Genomic DNA, 15,438 nt, shown 5'->3' on the forward strand with positions numbered 1-15,438 from the left:
GCGCGGGAGCGCGCCGAGGAGGTGGCTGCCGCGAGCGGGGCGGGGGGGGGGACGCGCGCGCGCGAGCGCGCTGGGCAGGGGGGAAACACCCATAGGCCGAGGGGAACGCGAGCCCGGGGCGCATGCGCCGTCGGGCGGCCGCCGGTTCCCCTCCCGCTCGCGATTCACCTCGGGCCGCGGCGGAGCCGGAGGGGAGCGCGGCGCGCAGGTGAGGCCCGGGGGGGGGGCGGTGGGCGCGCATGCGCGGGTTCCGGCGTCCTGCAGGGCTCAGGTGAGGTGGCGGGGGGGAGGAGCACGGCGCTGGCTTCTCTAAGCCGCGCTCTCCCGACCGGGCCGACCGTTACTCTGCTGAGGTAATTACAGAGGCTGCCCTAATTGTAGTCAGCTGAGCTGGGCAAGCCGTGGCGAGCGCTCTGTCGCGCTGTGGCTAACCCTGTCCCGCGCCTCCCTCCGTGGTTCTAGTGAAGGCCACGGTCGCAGCATTGCCGCCGGCAGCCTGGGGAATAACGGCCGGAACGAGAGTCTGGCTGGTGCCAGGCCTCGGGGCCCTGCTCCGCCAGGATAAATATGGGCTTCACAGAGCGGCCGCCGTGCAGGGACGGTTGCAGTCTTGGGCTGGGAGGTGCCTTGGAAGGGCTATTTGCATGTAGGGTGTTACAGAGCTTCCCTCAAAAGCCAGCTAAGACCTTAACAAGGGCCTTATTAGCGAGGCCCAATTTGACTCGCAGTGGATGGAAGAGCCTAAATTGCTTCTGTTATGCCAAACCTCAAGTAGCCACTTGTTCCAACCTTTCTCTCCCATTGCAGTGCTAATAAATACTTAACTCTAGCCTGTGGTTTCTTGATTGCACCCACCTACAGGGCCTAAGTGTGATATATGAGAGAGAGATGTGACAAGTTATATATGTTTATTTGTTGATAGAACTCACTGTTTATGTCAGGCATAGGGTTCATAAAAGGATGTGGAGTGGGTCAGGGCTGCTTCTTTCCAGGCTGGCACAGCATTTTGCAGCAGTACAACCTCTGCCAGGAAGCTGCAAAGCCTGCTCCATAGTCTTGAAAACCACTTATGAGCACTGTGTAGGAGGGAAGAGTACTGCTGCGGTTTAGGTTTAGCAGCAGCAAAAGAATTAGCAAAAGAAGCAGAAACAGGAAAAGGGTAAAAGGCACCAGTGTTTTTGGTAGTTAGCTGAATCCCAGGGACTTCAGAAATGTCATGTACTTTGACTCCCTCCTGCCCACTTTCAGACTTGTGTCCCTGCCATAGCACCCACTTTTTTATCTTTTAGTCTACAACCCTTTCTTTACCTGTGGCTTGTTGTCTTATCTGCTGTTTGCTGCAAATGCTCCCCTAACAGCATAGAGCACTTGATTTGAGGTTCTGTAAAAATAATAATAATAATAATAATAATAATAATCCATCTGTCCTCTGAAATGCTTCCTGGTAGTGTATTTGACCTTCTCTTGATTACTGAACTTAAAATCTAGATTTGAGCTCCCTGTGCAGAGCAGGGGTTGGGACTCTCAAAGTGCATGATCAAATAGGGGCAGTATATGCTGGAGAAGCCCTGTGGTGGATCAGAACGATGTTTCCAGCTTTCTTCTTTGCCCTAGCAACCCCTACTGTGGGGGCATGGGAAAGGAGCAGAGCACAAGCACTTTCGTAAGACCGTGGGAGCTATTACTAGCAGGCCCAGTCTGTTCTCTCCTCTGCTTGGACTGTGTATAGCGGGAGGGGGAAGGGATAGTCAAGGGAGACCCTGGGCTTTGGGAGCATTAGCATTGCTCCAGTTCAGCTCAACACGCTTGTGCAATGCAGCTTCTTGAGGAACAATAAAGAGAATGTCATGGGATGATGCGATGCTGCTGTTAGTTAACTGGTAATTTCAAGCCTTAGAAAGGGCAGGAAAAAAAATGCTGGACACCTTTTTTTTGGCAGGTGAATGAACAAGACAGCGTTGACCTTCTTCAATTTTATCAGAGGGACATCAGAAAGCAGTGGACATTCTTGCTCAAAGGAGCACAGGTGAGGAGTGAAGCCACCAACTATTTTAGTACCTGCACAAAGGCACAGCCACTGCTGGTGTCTGTTCATGGGACAAGAGTAGGCCTTGATGAGTTCTCCCTCTGGTGTGTGGGGAAGAGCATTTAGTCTCCCAGGTTGTTTTGCTGTTCCCTTTTCTCTGATGCTGTCTGTAGTTTTCTACCCTGGCTTCTTTACCCTGAGTCTACATTATGAGGTCCCCTTACGTTGAATTGGCTACTGGAGGATTACGATTACAGAGGCCTTTCTTGTAAAAGATGCTCCATGTCCTCAGTTTCAGGTGATGCCAACAAGGGTGGTGTTACTCCACCCATGAGCTGTGCCTAAATTAAAAAGGAATTATTAAGTCCCTCTTTCTCAGCAGGTACCAGAACTCTGCAGAGGGAGGGGGGGGGGAAATATGGGACCTCCCCTATAAAGAAAGACAAAAAGCTGGGGATGTTCAGCCTGGAGAAGAGAAGGATACAGGGAGACCTCACTGTGCTTAAATGGGAGCTTATAAAGAAATATGAAGAGTGACTTTTTACACAGGAAGATAGTGAGAGAACAAAGGGAAATTATTTTCAAACTAAAAGAGGGGATATTTAGATTAGAGGTTAGGAGGAAATTTTTTATTCAGAGGGTGAGGTGAGGCACTGAAACAAGTTGCCCAGAGAAGCTGTGGATGCCCCATGCCTGGAGGTGTTCAAGGCCAGACTGGGCAACCTGATCTAGTGGGTGGCATCCCTGCCCATGGCAGGGTGGTTGGAACTAGATGGTCCTTAAGGTCCCTTTTAACCTGAGCCATTCCATGAAGTGCAAATACTGAGTCTGAAGGACTTCTGACATGATGACACAAAAGCATTTGTCCTTATCATCCTGCTGTGTCATTTAAGCATTAGTGTTGGGGAATGGGCTGCTGCAGAGGAGACTGACTCTTCCTAGTCCCACTGTGTGGTTTGTCTCCTGAATTCCCAGGGCAGCCTGCATTTGCACGTTTTGCCTTTAGTGAAACAACTAGCAGGAGACAGCTCCTCAAGTCTCCTAGGGAGAGATCCAGCTGAGTGGTTTGCTGCTATACTCAGCCACTACCTTCAGTTCTTTACATCCCTCTCTTTGATCTAGTTTTTGATGTGAAAAGACATGTCAGCCAGGTAGAGGGAAGCAAAATACGAGAACGGTCCCACATCTCCGGTTGCACGTGATCTACTCCCTAGCACACACCTGCCTCATAGCCACAGATCTTTATCACAGCCCTCTGTTTTCCTTGCTGTCATCTCTGCTTTCCCTTCACACTTGTTTAACTTCTAGAGGCAAATTTGTGCATCTTGTTCACTGTTCAGTAAGGTTCTGGCATTTTTCTTCTCACTAAAGTATAATCAGCATGGGAGATGCTCTCATACATCTTCCTCATTGCATGCAGTGCCAGGAACAAGTGATACAGATCTTCATTTCCTGCCTTAAACTGTGGCAGTGTTTCAGCAAGGAGCTTTTTGCAGCTCACTCTAGAAGCAGCAGCAATACAACAGTAGGTGAAATTATCCCCTGCTGGATACCAGATCATTTCTTGCTAAGTGGCTTAGGACCTTTCAGGGTTAAAAAATACAGTAACAGTATGAGAACTTGCAGGACCAGGATGGTCCATCCATTGCATAGGAATGGATGTTCTAGACTTGCTGAGAAAGCAAACCTAATGAATATGAGTATTGCTGAGATGCAGCTCTCTCTGTGTTGGGGATAACCACTAGCACACCAGCTGCAGAATAGCATGGGGAGGGGAAAATCAAACAGAGTTGAGTTCCTACGTATATCAGCAGTTAATTTTCTTGTGGCATGGTTTCTTGGGTTTGCAAAGCTGGGCATTTCTGGGCAATCTCTGAGCTGGCTGCTCTGGTTTTTGCTCTACCGCAGGTCCTTTGCCCATAAATTTATTTTTTATTACTTTCTATGGGTGGGGAAGGTGAACCTACCATGGTTATGGTGAGCATGTGGTTAAAAGAAGTATCCACTGTATTTCTTCTGAGACATCAGATACGTCACCTTCTCTGGAGTTTGTTCTGCATCCCCTTAGCTAGAGTACGCTGTCCCCCATCACTGATGTTTCTCACTAGGTGTGACTCTCACCTCATGCTTCACCAAGCAGAAAAACAAAGCACAGGGAGTTGTCACCTCTAAGTAAACCTGACCTACCTCTGAGATTTACTTACGCTAGTGTATGTCAGGATGGACTTGCTGGACTGAAATCAGTTTAATTCTGCTGATAGAAAACTGGCATATGAGGAACATCTCTGCCCTCAGTGCTACCTAGTGCCAGGTGAGGAATAATTAAACTAAATTTGGCCCTAAGAATTGCTCCCCATCTCCCATCTGAGAGTCCTCTGAGCTCTAGCCTGGAATAGGCAGTTAATCACTTCCCACCTCCTGCCATGAGTGTTTCTCCCCCATCCTCTGCATTTTAGGACAGAGGCATTTTCTGCTTGATCCATGTGGATATAAACAGCACAAAGGGAGCTATAAGGTTTGCTGCAGGGTACGAATCGTTACAAACTTGGGTAGCTCCCCTACCTAGAGAGGCGTAAGCAGCTCTGGTGCATCAGTAGCTATCAGGAAGTAGATGCCCATTCCTATGCAGCAGCCATTCTGCAAATTACAACTGCTCCAGAGTATCTGTCCATAGGGTTGCTTTTGGTTGTCTCCTCACAAGTCAGATAGGCTGGTTATCTATTAAATAGGAAGAGAGAGGGTGAACAGAGGAAAATAGGCAGTTTCCTCTTTATCACGAACAAAAGTTTGTTTGGCTGGTCTGAAGGTTGCTAGCAGACTGGCCCAGCTGCAAAAGCTGAGCTCTTCCACTAGCATGAAAGGAAAGAGAAGTAAAACCAAATCTCCTGGGGGGAAAGTAGGGAAGAAAAAAAAACACCCAGACCACCTCTTTGGAAGTTTGCAGCCAAAGCAGATTGGGGCGGGCAGGGAGATTTCACTATGGATTGTAGGGCATTGATGTGTGAAGGTGGCAACCAACTGCTGCTCTTCAGTGTCAAGTGGGAGATGCATTCTAGCAACTTTTTGCCAGCACGGAGGGTTGTGCTCCCCCCATACAGGGCCCTGCAGCAGCCCCAGCAGGTCTCTGCCTATAAACAGAAGACCTTGCCTCGAACTGGGTCCCCATAGCTTAGTTTCTGGGCTATATTCAGGGAAATACAAGCAACAAACCTGTGCTGTCATTACTGTAATTGCTCTGGTGCCAACTAAATACAGGGTTTCAGATTAAAAAAACTGCCAAGTTTTTACTAACACCGGGTCTTCTGGTATGAAATCATCATACTAATGGTCTGGATCAAAAGACTCAATGCAGTTTATTAATACCAAGCTAAATGAGCTTGTGCCACTGAAGTTACTCTAGATGTTTCTGTTACTTCTGTCTACCCTGAATTAGTATTGAACTAGGGAAGGCCTTTGGGGGTTAGGAGAAGGGCACAGAAGGAACACTGAAAGGGCTACAAAGAGACACGCCGTAAAGCCAAGCCACCCTGGGACCAACGTTAGAAAAGGAGACAGACATTTGCACACTTCAGTGTGTTACTGTAGGTTAAAGGGCTGAAAGCCTGGAGAAGGGATCAGAAATGCTCAATACAGAGTCAAATGGGCATCAGAGGTTTACCAGCACAGCCTGGTACAGGGAGTAAATGTTCGTGCCTGCCTGCGGGCACAGCACTGCCTGTCAGAAGCTTGTATGGCAGCTTGTGCTCCCCCCCATCCCTCCCGTGCCCAAACACTGTATACTATTGTGTGTGCCTTTGTCCAGGTCGACTCCATGCATCCTCAGCTCAGGGCAGGGTGACCTGCTCACCTGTCCATATGGGGAGGCAGGCACACCTTTGTCCACACCACTCTCCCCGTGCATAGAGCAGAATTGCTGCTGCCATCTGGTGGGAGAGCAGCCTGGCTGCCAGCCTCATGCACTCCAGTTTGTATTCATTTTGCCTTCTGAAAGAGGTGACCTCTTCTCAAGTGTTCTTTTGAGCTAATGCAGCCTGTTATAGAATGGTTTGGGTTGAAAGGGACCTTAAATAGCATCTAATTCTAACCCCCCTGCCATGGCCAGGGAAACCTCCCACCAGACCAGGTTGCTCAAAGTCCCATCCAACCTGACCTCAAACAATTCCAGGAATGGTACATCCACAGCTTCTCTGGGCAGCCTTTTCCAGTGTCTCACCACCCTCATAGTAAAGAGTTTCTTCCTAATATCTAATCTAAATCTACCTTTTTTTTTGGTTTGAAACTATTATTCCTTGTCCTGTCACCATAATCCCTGACAACGAGTCCTTCGACAACTTTCCTGTAGCCCCCTTTAGGTACTGGAAGGCTGCTATATGGTATCCCTGAAGAGCAAGCCCTGAGCATCCCTATTCCATAGTCCAAGACCTATAACTATGTGACAACCCCTGTTCAGAATGTTTAGGCTGGCTGAACATCACCGTGATACCTGATACAAGCACTCACATTGTGGGAGGCTCCTGGGCTACTTGTTTGTGCCAGGAGCAAACAGATGAAAACTGCTCCTGTTGCACAGACTGCATGAAAAGGTGCAATTCTCAAGCCTAGCTTAACAGTCAGTGGAGCCACTACTCTGACCATACATGGGAGGAACACCGGTTTGTTCTGAAGTGTTCAGTTTTATTTAAGAATTCAAAATCAATTGTATTTTAATTTTCTCTGCTTTCAGGCAATCAGGAAATTACAAAGATTCTTTTGCAGAGGGCTGATCTGGTAGATAAAGGTGATCAGGCTACCTACAGCTGCAAAGCCAGGTTCACTGTGGCAGCTGGAGGAGCACAGACTGTCCAGAAGGCAGGTAGGTGATGTTGCGGGACCGTGAGAGCTGGTAAGCAATGTCTTCAGCTGCCTCCAGCTTGCGTAGTTCAATCAAGCCATCACCTGCAGTGGCCAGTGAATTGGCAATCAGCTCAGCTGCTTTTGAGTCTCCCTCAGCAGAGATGACAGCTGCTTTCTTCTGCTGCTCAGCCTGAGAGGGAACAAATGAGAAGGAAAATTAAACAGAAAACAAGAGCAAAAAGGAAGGAAAATGCTACTGTCCTATTTAAAGTAGCAATTCCTATTTCACCACCCTACTGCTCTTTCCCCAAGCAGAAGACTTAAGAGAGATAAAATAGAAGGTGGTTTTATTCTAAAGCTGTATTTTGACTTTGTCTACTGTGGAAAAAAAAGGTTTAAAAGTCTTTTTGAAATTGTCTTATCTTAACCTCATGAAACATCAACCCACCTAAGGGTACACCTAGTAGAAAGTTATCTAAGAAAAGATTTGAGATCTTCGCCAGTGGAGCTAAATAAACTCTTCTGCTGTTTAATTATCCTGTCTGATTACATGCATCTTACTACATCCACTGGATGAATTCTGGGTGTAGTTTCAGGTTCTTGCAATCTTAACGGGTGTTCAGCAGGTTCTCAGCTCTATCAGGGTAGTTTTACTTGAAATTATTTCTGTGGGTGTTCAGGCTCCTCACTGACATCCCGGGTTGATCTGAGATTACACAGTCTCACATGCCATTAATAACACTCCTATAACACAGGCCTCACGCCCATGATACCAAACACCATGGAAAACTTCAGCCACCTCTCAAAATTCACAAACAGCAGGATCACTCAGGTTGCAAAAATCTCAACCTTTAACCCCATTTATAAGTAACATATTCCCTTGAGTGTATTCTCATCCTTGCAGGCACTTCTGTCCTGAAGTCTTACAAGACTGTGACATGAAATAAAAAAGGGGAAAAAAATAATAAACAAGAAAAGAACCTTAGGCTTTACCTATCCAACTATGATGTGCCAGAGCTGAGAGCTGTATAAGCATTATGACCCTCAGTGACATCTGTCATTTACCTGTTCAGTACCCTGAACAGGAGATGTTCACTACAAGCTGGACTGGCAAAGAGATACCAGGGACTGTTTCCAAGTGAAAGTTCCTCTGAAGGATAATGTACCTTTTCCACAATAAATCTGGCTCGCTCTGCTTCTTGCTGGGCCACTTGCTTCATTTCAACCGCCTCAGTGAACTCCTTGCCAAAGGTCAGATGTGTCTGGAGGACAGAAATCACAGTCAGCAACAATGACAATTTACTGCAGCACTGCTGTGAACAGCACACCTCTAAGGTAGAAGGCAGCCTGCCTGTATCTGTGAAGATGGAAAATCAGTATCCCTAAAAGAACTGCAAAGTAACAGGAAGTAAGTAAGCAGGCCTACCCAACTTGTTTGGAAGTGTCCAGAGAGAAACCATAAGCACAACTCCAATCCAGCAGATGGGTTAACACCAGTACCTTAAGGGACATACCATGCTCTCCTGACATCACTTGCTTGCACACCTAGAGGGGGGAGTCTGTGTGCTCCCCTCCCTTGCCAGGGGAGCCTGCAGTCTGCCAAGCAGCCACGAACTTAACACGCTCAATTATTCACTGGCGTGCTCTGCCTGAGCTGCTGTAGATGCATACAGATCACTGGGATGTTACAGGGGAAAGGGGAGTTTCCTTAAGTGGTGTATTCAGAAAAAAAAAAAAAAAAGATTAAAAATAATTACAAAGCCACCTTCCTGTGAACAATTCCTGTGTGTTCAAAGCTAAATGAGAGTTACTTTAGGCAGATTTTGTGAAGGAAATCCCAGAAGAGAGATAAGGACATACAAGTCAGACTGCACAAGGTTTAAATTTCAAAGCTTGTAAGGAGGTAGAGGGAAGGAGGGGAGAGCTCCCACCCTTGAATAGCCTTCACAACTAGGAGGAAGTAGTACACATAGAAAAAAAGAATGCTATCAGAAGTGTACATTTTCACTACCTCCTTGTGCGTAAGACTTTCTCCCCGTGTCTCAGGGTGCCTGTGGAACAGCAGCATGTCTTTATAGCAAACTGCAGACTGATCTATCACCCACAAAATCATTTTCTTCTCATTTTTAATTATAAATACAGTACTACACTTCACTACTACAGTAGTAAAGTCTGTTGATAAGCCAGTGCATTGGAGCCTGCAAGATCTTGTGCAAGGTCACAGAAGGCCAGTGACAAAACTAGAGGTACTGACTTGAACTGTAACCACTACATCACATGTAACTGCAGACAAACAAACATAGTCTAAACTTCCAGGCCCCTTCTCTGGTCATCCATCGATTCTCTTCCCTACTGCTCTTATTTGGGCAAAGAGAAAAACTGAAAAGGAACAACCCTTACCAAGGATACATCATCCAGAATGAGTCCAAAAGTTGCTGCTCTCTCTGTGAGGTCTTCACTGACTTGTCTGGAGACCAGCTCTCTTTGAGTGATCAATTCTCCAGCATCAAAGCGAGCCTGAAGTCAGGGTGAACAACAGTGAGAAAAAGGCTCCTATAAATGATTCTCCATGCTCTGCTCATCTTTGCACCCATGAGCCCCAGAGTTAATCCAATTCATTTCCCAAAGCTTGCAAACACTGAGCTACCCATGCATTTTGGCATTGGAACAGGCTGCCCAGAAGTGTTAGAGTCACCATCCCTGGATGTATAAGAGATGTGTGGATGTAGTATTCAGGGACATGGTTTAGTGATGGACTTGGTAGTGTTAGGTGATGGTTAGACTTGATGATCTTAATAATCTTTTCTAACCTAAATGATTCTATTTGAATTAAGAGAAAGATTGGGAATTGCTGTCCAACTGAGCACCTCACATAAAAATATACAAACTGTACTACAGATGGTTAGTGCTTATTCAGTAGTCCCCTGGGGATGCTTCCAAAACCAGGAAACTTCAGATAGCTGAAGTGTAAGAATGAGAAGCAAGAATCCAAGTCTTCTGACTCAGATTCCCACTCTGCAAGGCAGCGCTAACAGCGAGTCATGAAGAAACCCCCTTCCATTCAGACATCATTCCACTTGAATAAAGGCCAAGCAGTTAGAATGACAGAGGAACACAAAATTGTAGCATAGCTACAATTAGCTCTTCTGGATTGCCCATTAGAGCTGGAGGTGGAAAGAGATTTCTTAGGTTGGAGCACTACATCTTACATCTTCTACACTCTATCAGGTCCCTTGGATACTAAAAAGAAGAAAGAAAGGTGACAGGTGGAGCTCAGTGGTTCTCACACCATTCTTACCACAACAGACTTGAGGATTTCAGTTGTGATTGAGGGCAGAACACGCTCATCATAGTCCTCTCCAATACTTGTGAAAATCCGGGGTAACTGGGCAGTCACTGGTCTAAACAGAATACGCAATGTGATGTTCACGTTCTGCAGATCTGGAGAAATACAGTCAGAAGTTTAGCTGCAAACCACAGCAATAGGAAATATTCTGAAGTTGTCCTCTCCAGAGTAACTAAATGAGAAAGGATAAACACTCAGACTTCTTTTTGCCAACAAAAATGAGTAACTTTTAATATTCCTTCCATGTAGGGACCCAAATCTTCCTTACAGATAGGATTTAAGCTTCAGCTTGCAATGCAGGAAATTACTGGCCCTACTGTACACATAGAGATTTTATATTTAAGGGAAGACTTAAGAACTGAAGGAAGGATCCCCTAATCCATTCTGTAACTGAAAGACAGATCAAACCATTACTGATGCTGTGCCAAACTGGACTCAGCATACATGGAAACCCCACGTCCAGAAGAGAAAAGCCTCACACAAATACTCCTTTTCTGCAGGTTAGAGATCACAGAAGTCATGACTGTGATAAAGCTTTTTCTCATGCCTATGTCCATCTAGCTGCTAACTAAGCAGTGAACTCTTACAGCTGTCTGGTTCAAATACTCACCTTTGCTGCCAGTGATGACAGGTATATTACGAGGGCGAGAACGGCAATCAAAAATGATTGGTTTCTGTACCCAGGGAATGAGGAAGTGGGTACCTTCTCCTACCACTGTGTCCTGGACCCCACGGAATCGGTCAAAGATAACGGCTCTGTGGCCTGCATCAACTGTGGAAGAAATAGCGGTTTAACTATTATAATTAGTTTAAAGTACACACCGTCAGAACCTTCTCTGTAGAAGCAATCTACTGAGATGAGTTAAGATCTTTTGGTATAGGAAACTGGTGAGATTAATTATACTGTCAGGAACAACAAAGGAAATAAAAAGTCTCAGAACCGTAACTGGTGACCCCTCAGGCTGCTCACAAGAGCAGCATCTAATTGACAGTAATTGACAGCTTTCTTGAGAAAGGACTCTGCAATCCTCTTGCCTATGGAACGTATAAGGTATAAAACAGCTCAGCAAGGCTTCATGACTGTTTTCCCCAGATGCCATTAGCAATAAAAGCACAGAGCAACCAAAATGCTGACAAAAAGAATATGAAGTGATATCCTTTGTGAAGTAAAAGATATACCACCACTCACCGTTGTAAAGAGCAGAATTAACTACTCCACCTGCAACAGCCAACCCCAGGCCAAATTTCCCAAGGCTTTCGAACACTTTTGCAGCCATTTCATATGTGAAGTTCTAGCCCCTTTAAGAAGCCCCTCCTGCAAAAACACACAACTTTGCATGCGCTTGCCTACAGATCTGAGAACTAATCCTCCCCCAAAAATCCCAACCTGCAATGTTAGCATTCACCCCAGCAACTCTTTTTTTCCCCCTCAACAGCCCCTGCAGCCACACCGGCATCCTCCACCCTGACACCTTGCGCTACTTCTCCCTGGGGCGCTAAGCCCAAGGTCTCGCAGATACCCGCGCTCTAGGGTCTCTCCCCTACTGCAGCACCACCCTGCAGGCCCAGGCCGCCTGCCCCCAGGCCACAGCTCTCCCCATCCCCCCGCGCTGCCCCGATCCCCGCTCTCCTCTACACTGCCCACACCCTGACCCCCCTCCAGCCGCTGCCTGCACCTTGACCCCCCCATCCTCCTTCCTTCCACCCGCTCCAAGGCCGCTCACCCCTAGGCCGGGCGCCTCGCGAGGCCACCTCCTGCTGCCTTCCACAGTTCAGTTCAGCTCAGCCCAGCCCAGCCCAGCCCAGCCCGCTCCCACACAGCAGCCCGGGCCCCGGAGCCGACCACGCCGACCACGCCGTCCCTCTTTCTTTCTTTCTTTCTTTCTTTCTTTCTTTCTCTCTCTCTCTCTCCCCTCCACCCTTCTTCTTCTTCTTCTTCCTCCTCCTCCTCCTCCTCCTCCTCCTCCTCCCGCAGCGCCCCTGACCTCCACATGAATCCACGACCGCCAGCCACACTGCGTCTGCGCACTATGCCAAGACGCCCGCTCCTTATTGGCCCACGCTTCTTCATGGCATCCTGGGAAGTGTAGTTCTCCGCCTTCCCGGGCAGCATTCAATTCCATGTGAACACGGCGGTGGCCCTCTGGCTGAGCAAGGCCACTTTCCATTGGCTGTTTTTCTCCCGCGGCGCGCAGGTTGTCCTGGGAACTGTAGGCCTGGTGGATTGAAGACAGATAGGGACTGTCCTGCTACGGTGTCCAGGACGGGGGAGTGCTGAGACTGAGGGTTCCGAGTTGCTACCTGAATGCCCAGACGGAATGAAGCAGTGTGTGCCCACTCCTTTCCAATCACAGGAGAAAACAGGGCTGGAACTGGCCTTTCCCAGTATTTCCTGGGCAGAGGAGCAGTGGGTTCTGGGGTTGTGAGGGGCCATGGCTGCCTCTGGCAGTGCACAGAGGGCTGTCAGACATCCTAATGAGTGCCCAGAGCTGAAGAGTACTGGGGGGGGGGGGGGGGGCCCCCCCGACACCTCTGTGGGGCGGGGGCTGCTTGTGGAGGCACAAGTGTGGGGGGAGGCTAGGGGTTCCCGACAGGACCCCCAGGACAAGGGAGAGCGTTGAGGAAGCCGGGTGCCACGGGATCGGCAGCTGGGGCAGGGAAAGCCCAGGTGCGGATGGCGCGGGGCGCAGGCACGGGTCTGTGGGCACTGGACTGCAGGTCGGGAAGCCCGGGGCTGGCTTTGCGATGTCCGCAGTGTCAAGCCACCATGAGAACCTGGTCCCGCAGCAAGCTGAGAGTTGTGGACTTTGGGTTCTGAGCTTCCCGTTGGCCACGTTGGGTTCGTTATCATCTCCTTGCCTTTTTTCTCCTAGTAAAAAAATGTAGTGTTTCAGATCGCCACCGCTCAGCTTCCCAGCCTCGAGCTGTTGCTCAAGGCAGTTACTTCCTAAGACAGCGTGGGGTGCAAATTTCAGCAGTTCTCCTTTGTGCTTTTTCAGGGAAAACACGGCGTCACGTGATGCTCACGTGACAAAACGCGCGCTTCGCCGCCCACGTGATCTGAAATCTGGGGCAGCGATAAGGGGGGACACCTCCTATCGATTGACGTCACACGCCGCGACGGGAGCCTGCCTCAGCTCGCTGAGGGTGGAGGGGAGGGGAGGGGAGGGGAGAGGAGGGGAGAGGAGGGAGTATCGCCGGGCTTTCCGCGCGCCTCTGACTCCCGCGCGTGGGGCGGGGCCGCGCGTCCTGAGGCGTTCACGTAGCTCGCCCCGCCCCGCCCCGCTCCGCCCCGTGAGTGGTCTCTTGTGCGGGTGCTCCGTGTGGGCCTTAGTCTGTCGCTTCTTCCTCTCTCGCTCGGAAATGGGGGGTGCAACGCCAGCCCATTGTATGCTGGCAGCTCTGTGGGCACTGGCGTTCCTCTGCGTTTGCAGAGGAGGAGGTTGCCGAGAGGAGCTGTAAATGTCTGCTGCTGGCCCCAGAGTCAGCACAAGCAGGTAGCCCAGTGCTAGGTAATGCCAGGGTAAGATTATCTGAAAGATAATAACGGGCAGTGGTGAGAGCCAAATTTTTAATCGAGATTAAATCTAGATTGTATTTGTTTTAATTCCTGTTTAAAAGCACTTCACTGGAAGCAGAAAACTGATGAATTTAGGAATGATGAACTCAGGGTCTCATGCCCAGCCAATATCCAGGAACAATAAGAATGCCAAATAGTTTCTACCTAAAGCTTTTCCTTACAGCAGAGAAATCATGTAACTGTGGAATCATGTCAAGTTAGATGAGAGCAGCCAACAATGTGTGCTTGCAGCCCAGAAAGCCAACTGTATCCTGGGCTGTATCAAAAGAAGCATGACCAGTAGGGTGTGGGAGGTGAATCTCCACTTCAGCTCTGCTCTCTTGAGACCCCTGGAGAACTGCGTTTAGCTCTGGCGCCTGCAATGTAAGAAAGACATGGACCTCTTAGAGCAGGTCCAGAGGAGGGCCACGAAGATGATCAGAGGGGCTGGATCACCTCTCTCTATTCTTGTTGAAGTCAGGAGGGCCATCAGTAAAATTACTACCTTAGACTTCCAGAGGTCAGACTTTGAATTGTTCAGGACACTGGTAGGGAGGGTCCCTTGGGAGTCAGTCCTGAAGGGCAGAGGGTTTCAGGAAGGCTGGATGCTTCTCAGGAAGGAAGTCTTCAAGGTATAGGAGCAGGCTGTCACCCTGTGACATAAGATGGGCCGGCGGGGAAGAAGACTGGCATGGCTCAACAGGGAACTTTTGATGAGTGTCCAGGAGAAAAGGAGAGTTTATGGGCGCTGGAAGAAGGGCAGGCAGCTCAGGGAGAGTACAAGAAGTTGCCAGGATATGCAGAGAAAAAATCAGGAAGGCCAAAGCTCAGCATGAGCTCAACCTGGCCGCTATGGTCAAAGATGATTAAAAATGTTTTTATAGATACATTAATGGCAAGAGGAGGGCCAAAGAAAATCTCCATTCTTTATTGGATGCAGGGGGGACCATGACTACTAAAGATAAGGAAAAGGCTGAGGTTCTTAACACCTTCTTTGCATCTGTCTTTATAGCCAGACCACTTATGTGAGAAACAGAGTTGTGTTTTTGCAATAAAAGGTGTCTTTGCAGTGGAAAATTCCACTAACATTGCATATTCAAAAGTGTTTGTGCAGCACAGCAGTGGGGAGTATGTTAAGCAGACGAGGGGAAGGTCCCACTGTCATAAGGAGGATAGCTAAGAAAAACAGAATGAGAAGTATGAAATCAGTAAAAACAAAAATCACAGGCCCTCTAGTCACGAGAGAAGAAAAAAAAAAAAAAAAAAAAGGAAAAGGAGAAATTAAAGGTTGGTCAGGTTAAATCATAAGTATATGGTATAGAATTCTTAAATCCCTCTAGGAACATTCCTCCAGCTGGAGGGTAAATCTGGGTCCCTTTCCTTCATCTGTAACATTTTATTTACATTTTAACTGAGATGTGTTCCCAGCCTTCCACATATTGACACCTCCTCAAATGCTTCCGCTGGGAGCTCTTTTTGATGGGAGAAAGAGGTGCCATACGTGTTTTCTAGGGTCCTACTTAGGGTTTGGCTCAGTGTTCCGATTAAAGTTACCTTTAAAGTTGTTTGGAAAGAGCGAAGGTGCAGAGTCCTGTTGTGTGTGGGGTTGCGTAAAGGCTCCCCAAGGGCATTGAGGTGTACCCAAATGCTTCTGCTGGGAGCACTTTTTGATGG

The 15,438-nt window shown here is 48.2% G+C and overlaps 1 protein-coding gene and 1 long non-coding RNA gene across 3 annotated transcripts; one reads left to right on the top strand and one right to left on the bottom strand.

Annotated features, from left to right (window-relative positions):
* The first annotated feature begins 113 nt into the window (after positions 1–113).
* Positions 114–8,055, top strand: LOC118178972. Its single transcript, XR_004756341.1, has 2 exons — positions 114–208; positions 7,764–8,055. It is a non-coding gene; the product is annotated as an uncharacterized LOC118178972 (long non-coding RNA).
* On the bottom strand, positions 6,680–12,327 carry PHB (prohibitin). 2 transcript variants are annotated; one of them, XM_035347910.1, is made up of 7 exons: positions 12,191–12,327; positions 11,395–11,520; positions 10,816–10,977; positions 10,158–10,300; positions 9,260–9,376; positions 8,026–8,121; positions 6,680–7,049 (listed from the first exon to the last, which is right to left on the bottom strand). In XM_035347910.1, exons 2-7 carry the CDS (start codon positions 11,480–11,482, stop codon positions 6,837–6,839), a joined length of 819 nt encoding a protein of 272 aa, XP_035203801.1. In that variant the 5' UTR covers positions 11,483–11,520; positions 12,191–12,327; the 3' UTR covers positions 6,680–6,836. The 2 variants fall into 2 exon arrangements, with proteins under 2 accessions (XP_035203801.1, XP_035203802.1); XM_035347911.1 differs by lacking the exon at positions 12,191–12,327 and adding an exon at positions 11,930–12,074.
* Positions 12,328–15,438: the final 3,111 nt, after the last annotated feature.

Source organism: Oxyura jamaicensis, chromosome 27 (genome assembly GCF_011077185.1).
Source record: "Oxyura jamaicensis isolate SHBP4307 breed ruddy duck chromosome 27, BPBGC_Ojam_1.0, whole genome shotgun sequence".
NCBI classification, from domain to species: Eukaryota; Metazoa; Chordata; class Aves; order Anseriformes; family Anatidae; genus Oxyura; species Oxyura jamaicensis.